The sequence below is a fragment of the Condylura cristata genome, unplaced genomic scaffold (assembly GCF_000260355.1).
Source record: "Condylura cristata isolate star-nosed mole 26May11 unplaced genomic scaffold, ConCri1.0 scaffold00015, whole genome shotgun sequence".
Classification (NCBI taxonomy): Eukaryota; Metazoa; Chordata; class Mammalia; order Eulipotyphla; family Talpidae; genus Condylura; species Condylura cristata.
Window position 1 is genome coordinate 15,173,553 of NW_004567116.1, and position 17,043 is coordinate 15,190,595.

Consider the following 17,043-nt stretch of genomic DNA (forward strand, 5'->3'; position numbering starts at 1 on the left):
GAATCACCTTCTTCTTTTCAAATCTAAGCTTTCCTAGTCACTGTAAGGAGGAGTTAGAGAAGTCGGAAAAACCATCTCAAGTTTAAGGTCACTCTGGTACCTTAGTTGGACCCCAACATCTGGACAATGTACCCCAAATAAGAAAAGGCTTGTCCAGCTCCTTTATTGAAGGCCTTTATCTGAAGCCTTTCATTACCAAGACAAGAAGAGGTCCTATAGCCCAAAAGTGGGCAAGGAAGGGAGGGTGCTGCAGGTCAGTGCAGGTGTGCACCCCCACCTCTTCAACCCCACCCCTTCACCCACACCACGACGAAGAGCTCCTCAGCACATGAAGTAATCCCTCTGGTAGCCCAGTGGCGCCTTCTGGGAACTGGATCTAATTGCTGGCTGCAAACTTCAGAGGGTAATGGAGGTTTTGGAAAGTGTTCAGAGAAGAACATCAGACAGACACAAGCTAACAAAACAGGGTAGCCCCCGGGGAAGAAAGAGTTAAAGGTAAGAGATGTCTTCACCTCCAGTAACAGCCCACAAGTCACGGGCTTAGCTCCCTACAGTGATGGAGGGCGGGGGCTGGGTGGAATTTTCTAGATGATTATTCTATAGAAACTGTCCTCTGAGGTGCCATGGAAATTTGGATGGCCAGAGCTGTACAGAACTGGCACAGGAAACTCCTTTAAGGTCAAGGTCACTAAAGCACTAGGAAGGTGGTCACGGTCACGTGGCACCTCCTGCCCACAAAAGCAGACAGGAGGACAGGACCACCTCTGTCTTTTCTGTAGCCACAGGTGGCTGTGGAGACAAGAAATAAAGCAATAAAGTGAGTCTGGTCAGCGACAGGTGGGAGCCAACCAGGTGCTTCCACACTATACTTTGTAGTAAGAGCATCCTTTTCTTCAAGCGAGATCTTTCTTGGACTCATGATATAATGGTATAAATGAAAAGTAGAGGTGAGAGATGCTCTGGCTGGAGACATGAAAGTCTCTTCACAGCACAGAAAGTGGGTGCCTCACTATCTCTGACTCCCAGACCCCACAGAAGAGCACCCCAGGGGTCCAGGTCCCTCGGCCACGTGCTTGGCAGAGGCACAGAGTGCTGGGTGACCCCTGATTCTGCCACCTTGCCCTACTCTGAAATCTTCACCCATGTACCTATGTTAAGAGTCACCTGACAGCTTTCCCTTCAAGGGCACCTGAATCTCTAGTTTTGCTCACTGGCCTTTTCATGAAGCAGGGTTTCCACCTTGCCAAGAGCATGTCATAATTCCTTAAATGATTTACAGATAAATGATGTGGCGGTCACCATGCTGTTTTTTCCTCTTACTACACACTTGTGCACTAGCCTGAGCCCAAAATGCATAAAGGTCCCTTAGTTTGAAGTAAATCACTGTGAAAACAGCTTTGGGTGTGTGGGTAGTGAGAAGGTTGAAAAAGTCACAGAAAAGGCAGATTCAAGGGAGACAGGATGCAGCACAGGCAACTCTCAAGTACACAGAGACCAGGCTCTAGCCTCTTCTGAACACTCTCTGGGTGCCAGGCTCTGGAACCTTCCAGGATCAGTTTCTCATTTTTCTTCCTACTTTGTCTATCTAGGAACCACTTTCACTGAACACAAGTCACTTTTCCAGTTAATAAGGACAGTGACCCAATGGCTTACAAATCTGGACCCTGAACCAAGGGGGCTGTTCACCCACCTCTCACGTCGTTTGCCCACCTCTCACGCGTCACGTACAGCTCTGTGCCGGTTACGTGCTTCCCACCCTTTACATTCTCTGACCCCACTTCGCCCTTTTCTCTTTGTTTTTACTTTTTTTACACTGCGGCAACATGAATTTGTAATATTATACCAATTTCTGCCTTATCTCTCGCAGAAAGTGCAGAGAAACGAGCAGCTTGCCCAAGTCACCAGGCAGGAGGTGGAGGTGGGGAGTTGAGATCTGGACCCACATTGGTGGGAGCTGCGTGGTCTTTGGTGAAGTCACAGTTGGTTGATTCTTGCCTCTGGGTCCACCTCCCTCCTCTACCTCAGGGCCTTTCATTCCTGTCACTTAAACTTGAAAATCTTTTAAGGTCAGGAAGTTTTTCTATCTGTCAAGTCATACCCTTACCAGTGGGTGCCTGCCTAGCCTGACATCTCCCAGGTGGGAAAGTCTCCTGTCATGCGTGACCTTAAGAAATTTTTAAAAGGCCTATAGGAAGTCGCCTGGATTGGACCTGAGGGAGCAGCAGATCTGCAGACTAATTTCTCCCTTCAAAGGAGACCACTGGCATGAATGCTTAGGGAGGGCTCCAAGGACTCCTCCCCGGTTCGCTTCATCTTTCAAAACCTACTTCTGACTTGCACTTCCCAGAGTGCTGACTCAAAGCAGACTACTGCTGCCTAGCCTGGAAGCCACAGCCAGGCTGAGTCACCCCTTGGAGCCTGCCACGATTAGACAGAAGCGCTTCAGCTGTCCAAACATCAAAGACTGAGTCACAGGGGCCCCGCTGTACCAGGGCACCCTCGTACTTGCCTTCACACAGCTTAATCTTCTCCTCCACAAACAACAGTCCTTTTGCAAGAAGCTGGTTCTGCCAAAAGAGAACAGAAAACACAAGAGTTGGGCTACTTTGCAGTGTGACAAGGCGACTGGGTGCGGGCACGGAGTTCAAGAAAGCTTTGTGCTCGTCGTATTTCCGTATTTCCAAGGGGAAGCCTTTTGTCCCCTTGAAAGGTCAAAGCTCAGGAGGAGACAGTAAAGCAGTTCGGCACCAGAAAGCAATACGAGTGCCAAACCCAACTACCAACCCCCCTTCTCTGATCAGGGAAGGGCCAGCCACAGGCTCGACTGAAGCCACAGAAGGATGAAAGTTGACTCCTTCAAGCCCTACATCTAAACTCAGAAAAGGAAACACTAAAGCAATGGGAAATGATGCAGAAAGAATAGATTCTTCTAAAGAGTTAAATGTGGGGATGGACATCAGCATAGAAGCTTCTACAGTACCATGTGTCCATCAAGGAGCGCAGGCATGGAAGAGTTGTGGAAAAAGTAAGATGAAGCCTTTGGCAATTGTAACTAACAAGCGTTGAGTGTTCTGTGTCTATCTCAGAGTTTGTCTCACTCAATTCCAACCTCCCTAGAATCCTACCGGGTTGGTACTATTACTGCTATTTTATTTACGACCTAAGAAGAACCTAGCACACAACACAAGAGATAGAGCTTCACAGGAATGGGGCTCCAGAAACCATGTTCTTTCCATCGTGCTTTGCTGCCTTCCAGCAAGACTTCCCACCCATCTCCAAGCCTTGGTCCTGCAAGGCATGGAACAGCCTTTGCACAAGTCACAGAAGCTCAGAGAGCAAATAGGTTGATGCCTCTCTGCTCACTGCATTATCAGATTATTAAAGACCTACCCTTATGGGGTGGGGAGTCCAAAGTGATAAGTATCTTAGCAAAAAAAAAAAAAAACCCTACCATTTCTTGGTATCCTCTAAAAAAAACCCTGAAACCCTGTCGCAATGCAAGAGCAGCCATGGCCAAGTAGCAAGAACTTGGGCATCAGAGTGCTCAAGTCCTAGAGTGGCTACATTCCAGCTGTGTGATCCTGGATGTAATCTCCCCAAGTCTTAAGTTCCTCATTTGTAAAACAGTATGAAACCAGCAGCATCATAAAGAATTCAACATTATGAATACACACAGAGTAGGTGTTCTATGTCCTTAGTACTGCGTGGTAGTGGGAAGTGATAATAATAACTGCCCTTTTAGCCCCAACTATTCACAAGAAAAGTAGGTGATAAAGAGAGCTGGTAATGAGTGGGCTTACATCAAACATATTAAAATATTTTATTGAAGATATCATCACACTTCTGGGACTAACACATATAAAGCACATTTTATAGGTCCTCTTAAAATTTACAGGATATGATCTATTTTAAAGTAATATTTGGTCACCCTTTAGCTTCAAGATGGCAGATGAAACTTCAAATCAATGTTAGAGTGACATTTTCAAGGAGTACACTAACTCCATTAAAGAAAAAAAAATCAATTCCTTTACAAAGAATTATGGAAAGGACAGTAATTAAGGAGAAACCCTGCTGTGTTCTCTATCTTCCAGTCAAGCTAACAAATCCCAGTAATTTCTGGGTCAAAAAGCAAGAAAACAGCACAGCACCACAGTTAGACTATCAAAAGCAGACACTGCTGATGGCTGAGTGGGATGGGAATGGACTGCAGAGATATTTCCAAATAGTTATCATACCACTGAAGGCTTCTGAGCAAAAAATTCAACTGGGGCCAGGAGTCCTCTTGGTGCTTTTCATTGGTCTGAATAAAGTTCTCAGAATGTCCCCTTAGCACTGTGCAAGGGCTCCTCTGTCATGATTTTCACACCATCTTTAATGTGAATTCTGACGTCCTTGTTTGCTTCCAAAACCACTTCCCATACCCTCTTGAATTTCCTGTGGTCAGAAGCTCCTCCAGGCCTACAGAGACTCCCTCCCTCTAAGATGCAATTTTTATCATCTTGTTTCATTACTATAACCGTATACATTTGGGATACATAGGGATAAAGGGGAATCCAAGGCACCAAGAAAAATAAAAGTCAAGTCCAGTCACCCTGTATCAGAGTTGTTAGCGTTTTAAGTCCTTAGGTGGTGAAGCCCATTATGTTAGAAGCCCCGACACCCAGAACAGTGTCCAGAACACGGCAGATGCTAGGAAACATTTACTGAGCCTATTATTTGTTGTGCTGTTAAAGACCACATCATATATTTAAGAACTCAAGAGAGAATATCTTTCAGAGGGTTAGAAAATGATACAGTCCCTAAATCTGTTGCTATTTCCTTCCTTGGATAAAAATGCCTGAGTCTGTATCTGAAGGGCTAATTTTTTAAGAATGACCTAAGTTGTCTTCCTCCTCCTTCCTAGTTCTTCCCCCTTCAAGGAGACATATGGGGGGAAAAATTGCTTTCAGGAAAAAGAAGTTATTTGCGTATTGTGAAGAAATAGAAAAGAAAACATTCTTTCATAAAATTCTCACGATACACAGCACAGAAATTTTGCAGCTTAGGCGGAAATAAGAGTAACAAAAACTTGGGGCTAAAAGAGGGACTCAAGCGGCCCTCCCTGGTGGCACAGCAGGTTAAAGCACAGCACTAAAGAAGCTAAAGCCACTTCTGCATGAGTTCGATCCCCGACTGCCCCAGAGGTGACCCACATGGCGCTGCGGACCTCTCCTGACCCGCCCGCTGCTCCCCTCAGCAGTGTACTTCGTAGATCTGCTCTGTCTCTGGTGAAGCCTCTCACCCTCCGCATCTCTGGCCTGTACCCAAGTTCTGTGTGAAAAAATAAATAAATCTTTAAAAAAAAAAAGGGGGAGGGACTCAAGCATCATTTAGTCCTTCTCCCTTCTCCCTCATCCTATGGCCAAAAGCAACTAGTCACACAGTTTTGATTTTCCAGGAAATTAAAGCACCTTTCAAAAGCAATGGAAAAAGTCTTACACCCAGGCATTTTTATAGGTTTTGTTCTTATTTTGCAGTTGAATAAGTAAAGCTAGAAATAGGGTCTCTGTCTTTATCCAGCACGTGCTAACAGAGTATGGATCCTCCGTATCAGTTTGGTCCACAGCACCTTTTCTCAGAACAGTCTGCCATATATTTTTTTTAAGATTTATTTTTTATGCATACAGAACTGGGGTACAGGGCAGAGGTGCAGGGGCTGTGAGAGGATTCACCAGAGACAGAGTGGGAAACAGAAAGGCAGATCTACAAAGTACACTGCTGAGGGGAACTGCGGGCAGGTCAGGAGAGGTCTGCTGTGCCATGTGGATCACCTCTGGTGCAGGGATCGCATACATGCTAAAGTGGCTTTAGCTTCTTAGTGCTGTGTTTTAACCTGCTGCACCACCAGGGAGGGCCCACAGCCTGCCTCTTTTAATAGGTCTGTGCGTGGACATCCACGCTCCCACCCTTGTCCATGGCCTGCATCTTCCAGCCTGGCTTACCAGCCTGGTTCCTGCCCTACCCCATCTGGGTCTTAAACTGAGCCAATCATCTTTCCTTCTGGAAATCAGCAACCACACAGGCTGATTTCCCTATGATACAAAGGGTCCTGTCTTCATAACGGCTGATGGTCTGAAAGACCAAGGGCTTTAAACAGTGTGGTTGCTTATCTTCAATTTTAACACTTATCTAGAACCTGCATTGGGTCAGCTGTCTGGTGGGACGATGGAGCAGGCACTGCGGTTGCAGAGGGGCAGCTGGCTCGTGGCACCCATGCCCCAGCTCCAGTGCCCACTGGGTCTCACTTGCCCTGTTCCACCGTCTTCTACTAGGGATGCAGGTGCTGGTCCAGGGATGGCAGAGGTTGGGCATGAGCCCTGCAGCAGCTTGAGAGAACAGAGTGGCTGTGGCGGGTGGTGCTGGTGACAGGGCCTCTCAACCACTACTCCCCAGACCTGTGCTGATCTGTGTTTCCTTAGCATGGAGGCTGTGCTCAGCTGTAACCCACTGTGGGCCGGAGCAGCAGGGCAAGGAACAGGAGTGTGACTTCCCTACCTAATGCTGGGCCTTGCAAGTGAATTCAGAAATCTGCCGCCTGCTGCTCACTTCCCCTAAGGAGAGCAACAGGACATCTGTGGGGCTTAATGTGCTCAAATGGGCTTTTAGAGGCTTAAGATAAAAAACAAAAGAAAGAAAACCAACCTGACTCAAGCGGCTTTTTCCACATTGTTTGTCTCTCTAAGCATCTGTTCTCCCCTGGAGAACCTCTCTTACTCACAGCCCTGACTACTGCCTGACCCAGAACGTACTGAGTAAATAAATGTTTGCTGTGGAACAATGGTGACGGAGCCGTTTGATAGCAGGGCTGGAAAAGAACCCCACTTTAAAAAAAAATTATTTGCACATACAAGAACTGGGGTGAGTACAAGCCAGAGGTGAGGGGGTGGGGGTGGGAGTGGGAGGATTCACCAGAGACTGAGTGGGGAGCAGAACAGGTGGATCTATGGAAATACACTGCTGAGGGGAGCAGCAGGTGAGACAGGAGAGGTCTGCTGCGCCATGTGAGTCAGCTCCCTGGCTGGGGATTGAACTCGTGTTGCAGTGGCTGTGGATAGCTTCATAGTACTATGACTTAATCCCTTGTACCACCAGAGACACCCAAACCCCACTTTTCTACTTTCCCACCTACCACCTCTCCATCCAGGGCTTCGTACCAAAAGATAGTTACATGAATAAGCAGCCACCTAGGAAACAATTTGGGACTTGGAACTGTGCCCATAGTCACTTAATGTACCCCCCCACCCCCATAAACAAGCTTAGACACAGAGCACTTTAATGAAGTGGCAAAGGAGCCTGGAAGCGAAAAATACTTTACATACCAAGTTTCTCTAAGACATTGAAAAATGGCTTACAACACGAAAACAAGGCTCAGCTAGGAAAAATGCAAAAGCAAGGACGCCCACAGAAAGGCATCCAAACCCACCCAGTGTTCAGCGGCTAGGAAGATTGGTAATCAAGGAGGGCAGGCAGGAGGAGGCGGGAGGGAGAGGGGGTTGCGGAACCATCTTGTCAATTCTGTGTATCTCCCTAGCCCCACCTGAGGGGCTTAGGAAAATTGGGGAACAGGACTAGAGGGTAAGGAAAATAATGCTGCCCCATCCCCCCAAAGGAAGGGCCTGCCACCAGGGAGTACTGTACATGCCAAGGCTGCCGGCCACGGACAATCTGGTGCCTTAGCAGTGATGATGACCAGGGGCAGGTGAGAGTTACCTACTGGCTAAAACTCACCGTCAGGTACTATAGCCACTTTCCTGCAGGATCCCCTTTCACCTTTGCCACAAACCTACCCCCTTTTTACAGATAAAGAAAATGAGTTCCAAAGAAGCAATTACAAAATGTGAGACCAGCACTTGCATGCAGGCTGGCTGGAATTCAGAGTCCTTGTCTTTTCCTTCACATGTGCCTCTGGTGCACTTTAGCATGATAATATAGCTATCATTTGTTGGCTACTTACTACGTAGCAAGCACTCTGCATATATGTTATTTCAGCTAGTAACCACATCCACTGTAGGAAGATGGTAACAGATGACAGCCAGCTTACTACTAAGAAACTGAGGTTCAGAGTGGTTAAGTCACATGCCTACAATCACAAAGCTAGTGAGTGATCTAGCAAGGACTGGAACCCAGGACTACCTGGCCAGCAGGCTGCTGCTTTTCACCATCATGCTCTCCTGTCCTGTCAGCTGGTAAGGTCTCTTAAGTCCTCACTCACAGAGCAAAGTAGAGGAGACCCATTTCAGGTTCACAGAGAGGGAGAGCTCAGGCCATGTAACTCGGTTCCACCCCAGGGCTTCCGTCCAGTCCGTTGTTTCTCTTGCTCAACCCTGCTGCCAGCTTCCTCCTCCGCAAGAGCATGATCTGGGCCCTTCCTGTCTGCTAGCCACACTTAATGTTTTGCAAGGTGAATACCTGGCTCCCAGGTGGAGTCTATTCCTATGAGATACTTTCCTAGACCTCCACCCCCAGGAGTCTATCAGCTGCCTACTTAGTATTTGTGGCAGCTAACAAATGCCCCCTCTGGCCCTTGTTTTCTGTGACATCAGTCTACAGAGTTCCTGTCTTCGGCTCAGAGGTGGTGATCAATACGAGCCAGCTCCATGTGATCACCCCTCTATGCCTTTGAAAGATGCAGCACATAGGGCGCTCCCTGGTGGCAATACGGGTTAAAGCACAGCACTGCAAAGCCAGCCACAGCTGCTTCAGCACAGGTTTGATCCCCAGCCAGGGAGTTGACCCACATGGCACAGCAGACCTCTCCTGTCTCGCCCGCTGCTCCCCTCAGCAGTGTACTTCATCAATCTGCCTGTTCTGCTCCCTACTCTGTCTCTGGTGGACCCTCTCGCTGCCACTGCACCTCTGGCCTATACCCAGTTCTGTATGCATAAATAACAAATCTTTAAAAAAAAAAAAAAAAAGACAAAGAACATCATCGCTAAGAACATCTGCACTTCCTGTGGGCCTGGATGCCTTCCTCGATAAGCAGCTAACAAGTCATTTCCATATAACTCACCCCTTGGCCCAGAGAGTTCCTTAAAAAAACGGGCCTGGTGTGTGTGTGTATGGGTGTGATGAGACCAGAGAGCAATCCCTGGATAGAGATGGTAGAAGATTAGAAACTGGGGACACATGCTGTTTTGTCATTTAACACCATTTCCATGATATTGTTAGGGTGAACTGGGCTTTTAAAAAACTTACTTTACAAGGAAGCAATACAACAGTTCAGGTCTGTTTTGGCGAAAACACACACACACACACACTTTAATTTAAAATAACACTGAAATCTCACCTCTTCGGGTTTTTCTGGGGATGTCTTCGGGGCATTTTAACCTTTAAAGTAAACCCAAGAGACCAGAAAAGTTCTGCCTTTTTCTAGCTATACCCTCTTAGATAATCTCTCTGCTTTGAGCTTCAGCTACAGTATCTCAAAAGGGTAATAAAAGAATCTTCCTCATCTATCCTCAAGACAAATAAATGAATTATCACAGGAAAAATGCTAAGAGAGCGGTTCTGAGGCTGGAGCAGGCAGGCAGGACAATCATGGAGGATCTTATAGCTCCCGATTTCGTTTGGCTGAGGTGAGGTCTGAGAACTGGCTTCTCCATATCCCCAGGGGAAGCCCAAGTTCTTGGTGCAAGGACCATACTGTGAGAACCACTGGCCTAGAACAATTCCTGACACACACACACTTGGCAGTCTTAACCGCCATTACTGCGGCCATGACTTTTGTCCTTGCTGTTCTTCAATAGCCTCTGAAAAGATCACCTTGTTGTCTGTCATATCCAGCAAGTATTTGTTGGTCCTTTCAAATCAGTCTTCACTTCCCATGGCCACTGAATTGCTGGAGGTTTCCACTTACTGGAATACTAGAGTCTGCCCCGCCTTCCTGCCCGCCCCCACCGGGGCCCTAAAGTAGCTTCTGCCATTCCTTGCTTCCTCCACGCAAAATCACCGAATTTCATCCATAATGGGTTCCTGAAAACACGTGCTCGTGTGGAACAAGACACTTACATGATATAAAGAGGAGTTCTGTTCCCATTGAACTAAAAAGGACGATAAAATCCCTAATTACACCTCATCTCCGGGTGATCTATTTTCAGCGTTTTGTACCTGCATGCTCCTTCTTTAACAGTTGAATGTGCAATAACCTAAGTCCGACGAGGCTAAAGATTTGCCATTTCAGCCGGCTATTGACTTTCATCTTTTTCTCCATTACATTAAGACCTATGGTTATCAATTTCAAGACTCATTTTTTCTATTTAACTGCATAAAATTTGAGAAAAGCACAATAAAAAAAGGCAAGTAATTGCCCAGGAGATTAAGTATGACAAAAGTGCTAGAAGTTAACTGCTGGTTGGCAGGGTGCCCCACAGACAGTGAGAAGCCTCAAACACTTCCGGCTCCTTCATGTACCCCCTGCCTAGTGCTGTCCCAATCTGTCCCCTCACAGCAGGCAAGGTAGGCTTCTAGACCACCCCAAGGATTAAAACTCCACCGTGTGTGTCTCCCAACTATCGTCCAATCCAAATGTAAACCCCCAAAGACCTTCTCGCCTAAAAAAATCTTCTTCCTCCCACTCTTCTTCTCTGTAACCCCTGTGAATACCGGCCCCAATTTTACCTTCAAATTCAAGTTCTTATACACAACATTCTTTACTATCATCTGCCTAACTACCCTTTTTTTTTTCCTTTCCCATTTTGGGAATACCATTTTCTTTTGGGGCTCCTACAATTAAACATAAATGAGCTGAAATGTTTCTCCCCAGTTCAGTATGGGTTTGGAAATGACCAGGATTATTTTTGCCACTCTTTATCATCTCTCCCTCCACTTTGTGGGAATTCTCCTATCTTTGTTTTTACAAGGTATATTTTATGTAAGGCCTTTCTTAGGCCTTTACCCCTCCCCCCACCCCCATTCAGGTGACTTTACCCCACCCCTTCAGGTGACTCCACCTTTATTCCCCATTCAGGTGGCTAAGTTAGCTCCATGGATGCACCTATATCCCTGCACTGTCTTCAATTTCAAATCCCATGGCCCTTCCATGACCTCTTCCTTTAACTCTGCCATGTGCCATAAGCTCTGCATTTAACCTTCTCTTCTCATGGTGAGCTAAGGGGAACTGGCCTCTTGGGGCTTTCACAGATAGAAGCAGTAAGTGGAAAAAGTTACATCAAGTGCTGCCAGGCCATCCAAGATCTACTGGTCATTGTGGTGGCTTCTCTGCCCTTTCCTGAGAACTATCTCATTCAGGGCCACTAACCATAGAATGAGTTTCTGTATCTAGTAAAATGCTACTGAAACTCCTCCCAAAGGAATTTAACTTTCTGAATGTGGGAAAAAAGCTTTCAATAAATACACCTCAGCCAGCGGATGCTGGATGGAAAGTACTATCTGTCGACTCCAGCTCCAGTATGCCCTGAACCAAGGTACCTAATTAGCCAACAGAAAAATGCAAAATATTTCATATTATCAGTTTCCGGAGTTATAAAGAAGCAATTATCCCTCAGAGCTTGTGCAAGGGTATAGCATTTCTCATGGAAACCCCAATTCTTCTTCCAGGCACAATTCAAAACAGAAAAAGAAGGAAAATCAATACTAGAAATGTCAAAGCTTTTCCTGGCCAGTGTCTTATGGAAATCTATCTACTCTTCTGAGGGTCAAACAGCCTGTCTTCTGTGTGCAGACATGAGATAAGCATGATTTTCCCACCTGCCTTCCCCCTGCCTTTCCCTCAGGTTATTTTCATTATTCTTCACAGAAGATATTCTTTCTGGGAATCTTTCTTTAGAGCTGCAGAATGAAAATGTTCACTTTCAAAAGCAGAGCCCCAAGATGACTTCACAAAGGGTGGGGGATCCCAGGGTAGAGAGTCTGGTCTGGGCCCCAGAGAGATGTGGATTTCACTGCTGAACAGAGATGGTTAGAGTGGCCATCTGATGCCCCACGGGGAGACGTTCAGGCCCCAAAGGTGCACTGGTCACCTTCCCTGCCAGCCACATGCTTCGTTTTGGGGTTCTACCTGTGCAGCCGGGATAGGGTCCCTCATTCGGCCTGCAACTTCCTCCTTTCTCCTTGCTGAAGCAGGCTTCCCAACATCCTTTCAGACTTCCCTCTTGGAATACATCTGATAGCTGAATGTGAAGACTAAGCTCATCCCTGGAATCTTCCCTCCTAGATTTCCCTCGTCTGGAGAGTTCTTTGCATGACCTTGAATCCTACCCATTTTCTTCAAAACTTTTTTTTTTTTAATATTTATTTATTTGTGCATACAGAACTGGGGTACAGGCCAGAGATGCGGAGGGCGAGAGGATTCACCAGAGACAGAGCGGGAAGCAGAACAGGCAGATTGATGAAGTACACTTCTGAGGGGAGCAGCGGGCGGGTCAGGAGAGGTCTGCCACGCCATGTGGATCTCCTCCAGGGCAGGTGGGGATCGAACTCATGCAGAAGTGGCTTTGGCTTCTTAGTGCTGTGCTTCAACCCGCTGCGCCACCAGGGAGGGCCCCAAAACTTTTTTTTATAACACAACAGAATAGAACAAAACAACCAACACTAGCCATTATATCATGTCTACTTTTGTCCCCTCTCCTCTCCCACTTCCTTCTCTTGTAACCTCATTTTGGTTATCAATGTCCTCTAGTTTTTGTTTTGTTTTTTTATTTTGTTGTGTCCACTCACTTGCCTCATTTCCTTGTGCTGCTTATGTAGGTTAAATCAGCCAATATCTGTCTTGTTCTTTCTAATTTCCACTTGGCATCATCCCTTAAGTTCCTTCCATTTTGCTGAAAATAGCAATATCTCTTCCTTCCAGCAGAATAGTATTCTTCCTTATCCAATCACCTATCAGTGGGCACCTAGGTTGTTTCCTTTTCCTAGTGTTTGTACATAATGCAGCAATAAACACGGTGGTGAGTATAAGTCTTCAAGCTGCCTAGCACAGGGCTCCCCAAACCTGAGTCTCTCTTGAAACACCTTCACTATTTAGCCATAGTTATTACTCTTCACATACCATTTTTCATGAGTCCACCCACTTTAAAAAAAGGTTAATATGGCCCTTCCTGGTGGTGCAATGGGTTAAAGTGCAGCAATGCAAAGCGAGCCACATCTACTTCAGCATGAGTTTGATTTCCGGCCAGAGAGCTGACCCACATGGCACAGCAGACTGTTCCTGACCCGCCCGCTGCTCCCCTCAGTGTACTTCATTGATCTGCCTGTTCTGCTTCTTACTCTGTACCTGGTGAATCCTCTCACCCTCCCTACACCTCTGGCCTGTACCCCAGTTCTGCATGCATAAATATTAAAAAAATGTCAATATGTTTAACAAACCGAAGGCAACATCATTTACTGGAAACAGAATGAAACTCAACAATCAACTCAAGGCAAACAAAACATTGTTATGACATCCTCATTAGATATGTCCCTAGCTGGAGACAAGTCTGTGACAACTCTCTTCCTTAAACAAAGGAGATGGCAAATCTTGCAGAAATGCAAAGCATCCTGTGGTGCAAACCAAGACTCTCTCCAGCACAATCAGAAGCGCTGAAAGAAAATAAGGAATAGGCACATCCAAACCTTAAGGGATAGTGTTATTTAGTGCCATTTCATGTACCCCTACAATCACCTCACACCTGTAGCAGACAACTCCTCCCTCTCTCCCAAGAATGTTGGTGGAGCATTTATTATGTGCCCAGTACTTTCTAGGTTCTGGGAAAACAAGCACATATTTAAATATTTTTCCTTTTTTTAAGGACTTATTTATTTATGTATACAGAACTGGGGTACAGGCCAGAGGTTGCAGGGCGGTGAGAGGATCACCAGACACAGAGTGGGGAGCAGAGCAGGCAGACTGTCGAGTACACTGCTGAGGGGAGCAACGGGCGGGTCAGGAGAGGTCTGCCTCGCCGTGTGGTCAACTCCGGGGCAGGCGGGGATCAAACTCATGTGGAAGTGGCTTAAGCTTCTTAGTGCTGTGCTTTAACCTGCTGCGCCACCAGGGAGCAACGGGCGGGTCAGGAGAGGTCTGCCTCGCCATGTGGTCAACTCCGGGGCAGGCGGGGATCAAACTCATGTGGAAGTGGCTTAAGCTTCTTAGTGCTGTGCTTTAACCTGCTGCGCCACCAGGGAGGGTCCACAGCACTTATTTTAAGAGGGGAGGGTTAGGCTCTGTGGCCACATGAGACTTAAAACCAACATTTAAATAAATAGTGTCTAGACTAGCCTTCTCTCTAGTCTAGCACCTGAGTCTAAGGGAAAAGCCCAGATTCAAAACTATGAAAATCAGTTAGTAAGCCACACCCCTGAAGAGAGACTCAGCATTCATCAGTTTTTCTGATGATGTTCATGATAAAAAATGACTTGTGGTTATTAGTTGTGAAGTGTCTGCATACTTTGTAAGCAGCATTAACCACCCCCCAAACCTCAGGGCTTCCCAGATAAACATGTCCCCACCCAGTTGCTCTTCCCCATCATCCTTGGGGTGGCCCCCCAATGCCGAAAGACAACTGACATTTAAAACCTGATTGAAACCACACGAAACCCTGTATATTTTAAATGTCAGTGAAGAAGGCCACTGGGCCAACAGGCTTCCCCAGGCCTGATTAAAAACCACGTCTCTGTACTTGGATTTAAAAATCAACCACTAGAGACAGCAAAAGAAGAGAGAGAGGACAGGAGTGACCTTTGAATACAGGGCAACTGAAATGATTCACATTTGTGACTAATTATCTCTTTCTTCATCTTTATGTTTGTCTCTCTTCTTTCAAGCAGCTGCGACCCTTGACTCCACTGAATTCCAGGCTTCTGTTGGGTCCTGCTCTGTCCAGATTTAGAGTGGTCATTTTCTGCTGCGTGTGTGTTGTTTTAAACGACTGGCATTTGTCATTCTTTTAAAGTGCACATAAAAGTTTAAGCTTCCTGAATCTTGGAACAAAAAAATAAATAAAAGGATGCCTATGTTGTTTTTAAAACCTAAACGCTCTTTAAACTGTCTTAAAAGTATGTTCTCCTTGGATATGAGCAATATCACCAGCCTGAAACCAGGATGCAAGTTATTTTTTAATGTTACTTTCCCATTAAAAGGAATGGATTACACTTTAAAATAAAATACACATCTATGCATACATTTAAGGAATACTTATTACTCTTACTTTGTGCTGTTCACTTTCTAAGCACTTTACAAATAATTTACTTGGTCCTTACCTTATGTGATTAATTCCTATTATCTCCATTTTACAGAACAGGAAATGAAAGCAGAGAGGTGAAGTGACTTACTCAAGCTCACACAGCTTGAGCAAATGGCAACGCTGGACACAGAACCCAGATAGTTTAGCTGTTCAAGCCATACTAATGGCCACTCCCCTATGTATCTCCCTCCTCCATGACACATCCACCACATGCTAAGTACTTTACATGGGCTATTTCATGTAATCCATACAAAGACCTATAAGGTAGTTCACAGTTCGACTCTCATTACAGATGGAGAAACACAAGAGATGAGGCACAAGAGGCAAAGCACCATGCCCAAGGCCACTCAGCTAATCAGTGAAAAGTGGTGACCCTGATTTCACTGAAGTGTCACCCAGATACTCAGTCACAAGAAATGTCTCCTCAACCCATGTGACTTTAGTTGAAGTCAGGGAGACAGCTCCTGTCAGTGGGTTAGACACCATCCTCAAATTGAACCTGGAACCTTGACTTCACTGGCCCCAGGTCACAGTCCTTAGGCAGGATGGTTGTGAGATCATCTGTTTGGGTCTCTCTTCACAGATCAGACCAGGAGACTTAGTGACAGCAGAAACTTGGCTAAAAGGTATGAATAGTTACATCTGATTGGAATCCATACCTGGGGTGCCTCCCTGGTGGTGTAGGGGTTAGAGCCTAAGCACTATTCAATCTATCACCAGCTACTACAGCATGAGTTCGCAACCTGGCCAGGGAGCTGACCCACATGGCGCAGCAGACCTCTCCTCTCTGCCCTGCTGCTCCCCTCAGCACCTCAGCAGTGTATTGTAGTAGGTCCATCTGTCCTGCTCCCTGCTCTGTTGCTGGTGAATCCTCTCATCCCCCAAACCTCTGGCCTAGACCCCAGTTCCTATATACACAAATAAATAAATCTTCAAAAAAAAAAATCCACACCTGGGATGGGAGAGACTGACACCAGAGCAGTAGTTCTCAAGGCAAGGTTTGGGGTCACCTAGGAGATTCTTGAGATCTTTCCACAAGGTCAAAACTATTTCCTTAATAACAACTAAACCAGTATTTGCCATTCTCCTCGCACTCTCCACAAGTAAACCATAGTGTTTTCTAGAAACTACAGCGTGTTTTCCAGAACTGCCAAGTCACGATAAATTGATTAGGCCCCAGTCATCTTCTCTGAAGTCAGTGCAGGAATTTGCAAACATCTGCACATGGCCACATCTAGTATTACACCGCCGATTGCGAGCAGACATTCTTCATATTTTTTTATTCTAAGTTATTTTTCATAAAAATGTTAACACAAAATAGTGTCTCAGGTTTAACTTCTCATATGGTCAAGGCAGGGATAACCCAAAGAAAGGATCATTTTTAAGATCATACAGGGATCCTGGGGTGCAAACCCTGGAGAGCGATTGCCTGGGACGAGCAGGTCTGCAGAAGCCGGGCCCATGCCTGTGCGCGCTCTCACAGCACCGCATTGCTGGCCACAGGGGATGTGACTGATGTGATTTTAGATGCTGAAAGGCCCAGGTGAATAGCACCTGCCATCCATTTAGGTACGTGTACCCGGATGTATAATGACATATGCTTAGCTTACCTGGAAATAGTCTGTTATGAACGATCCAAGTTCACTCTTCAACAGCCGCCTGAGGAAAGAGAAACATCGTCAGGCAGCCCTTGGTGATGCAGCTACTTGTGTCTAGTTCAGGATGCAAGATGGGGTTCTCATGTCCGGTGTGGGGTCAAGGCCAGAGATAAGATGGAAGAACACTTCTCTGGGCCCAGGCAATACCTCGCCCCCCCCCCCCCCCC

At 46.2% G+C, this 17,043-nt stretch overlaps 1 protein-coding gene across 1 annotated transcript in view; it reads right to left on the reverse strand.

The window, feature by feature from the left end:
* The window catches only part of PRR5L (proline rich 5 like), a 45,754-nt gene that overhangs the window by 14,282 nt on the left and 14,429 nt on the right, over positions 1-17,043 (reverse strand). Inside the window, exons 3-4 of the mRNA XM_004682905.1 lie at positions 16,829-16,877; positions 2,510-2,567 (exon numbers count right to left, since the gene is read on the reverse strand). Coding sequence (XP_004682962.1) covers positions 2,510-2,567; positions 16,829-16,877 — 107 coding nt within the window. The remainder of the gene's footprint in view (positions 1-2,509; positions 2,568-16,828; positions 16,878-17,043) is intronic.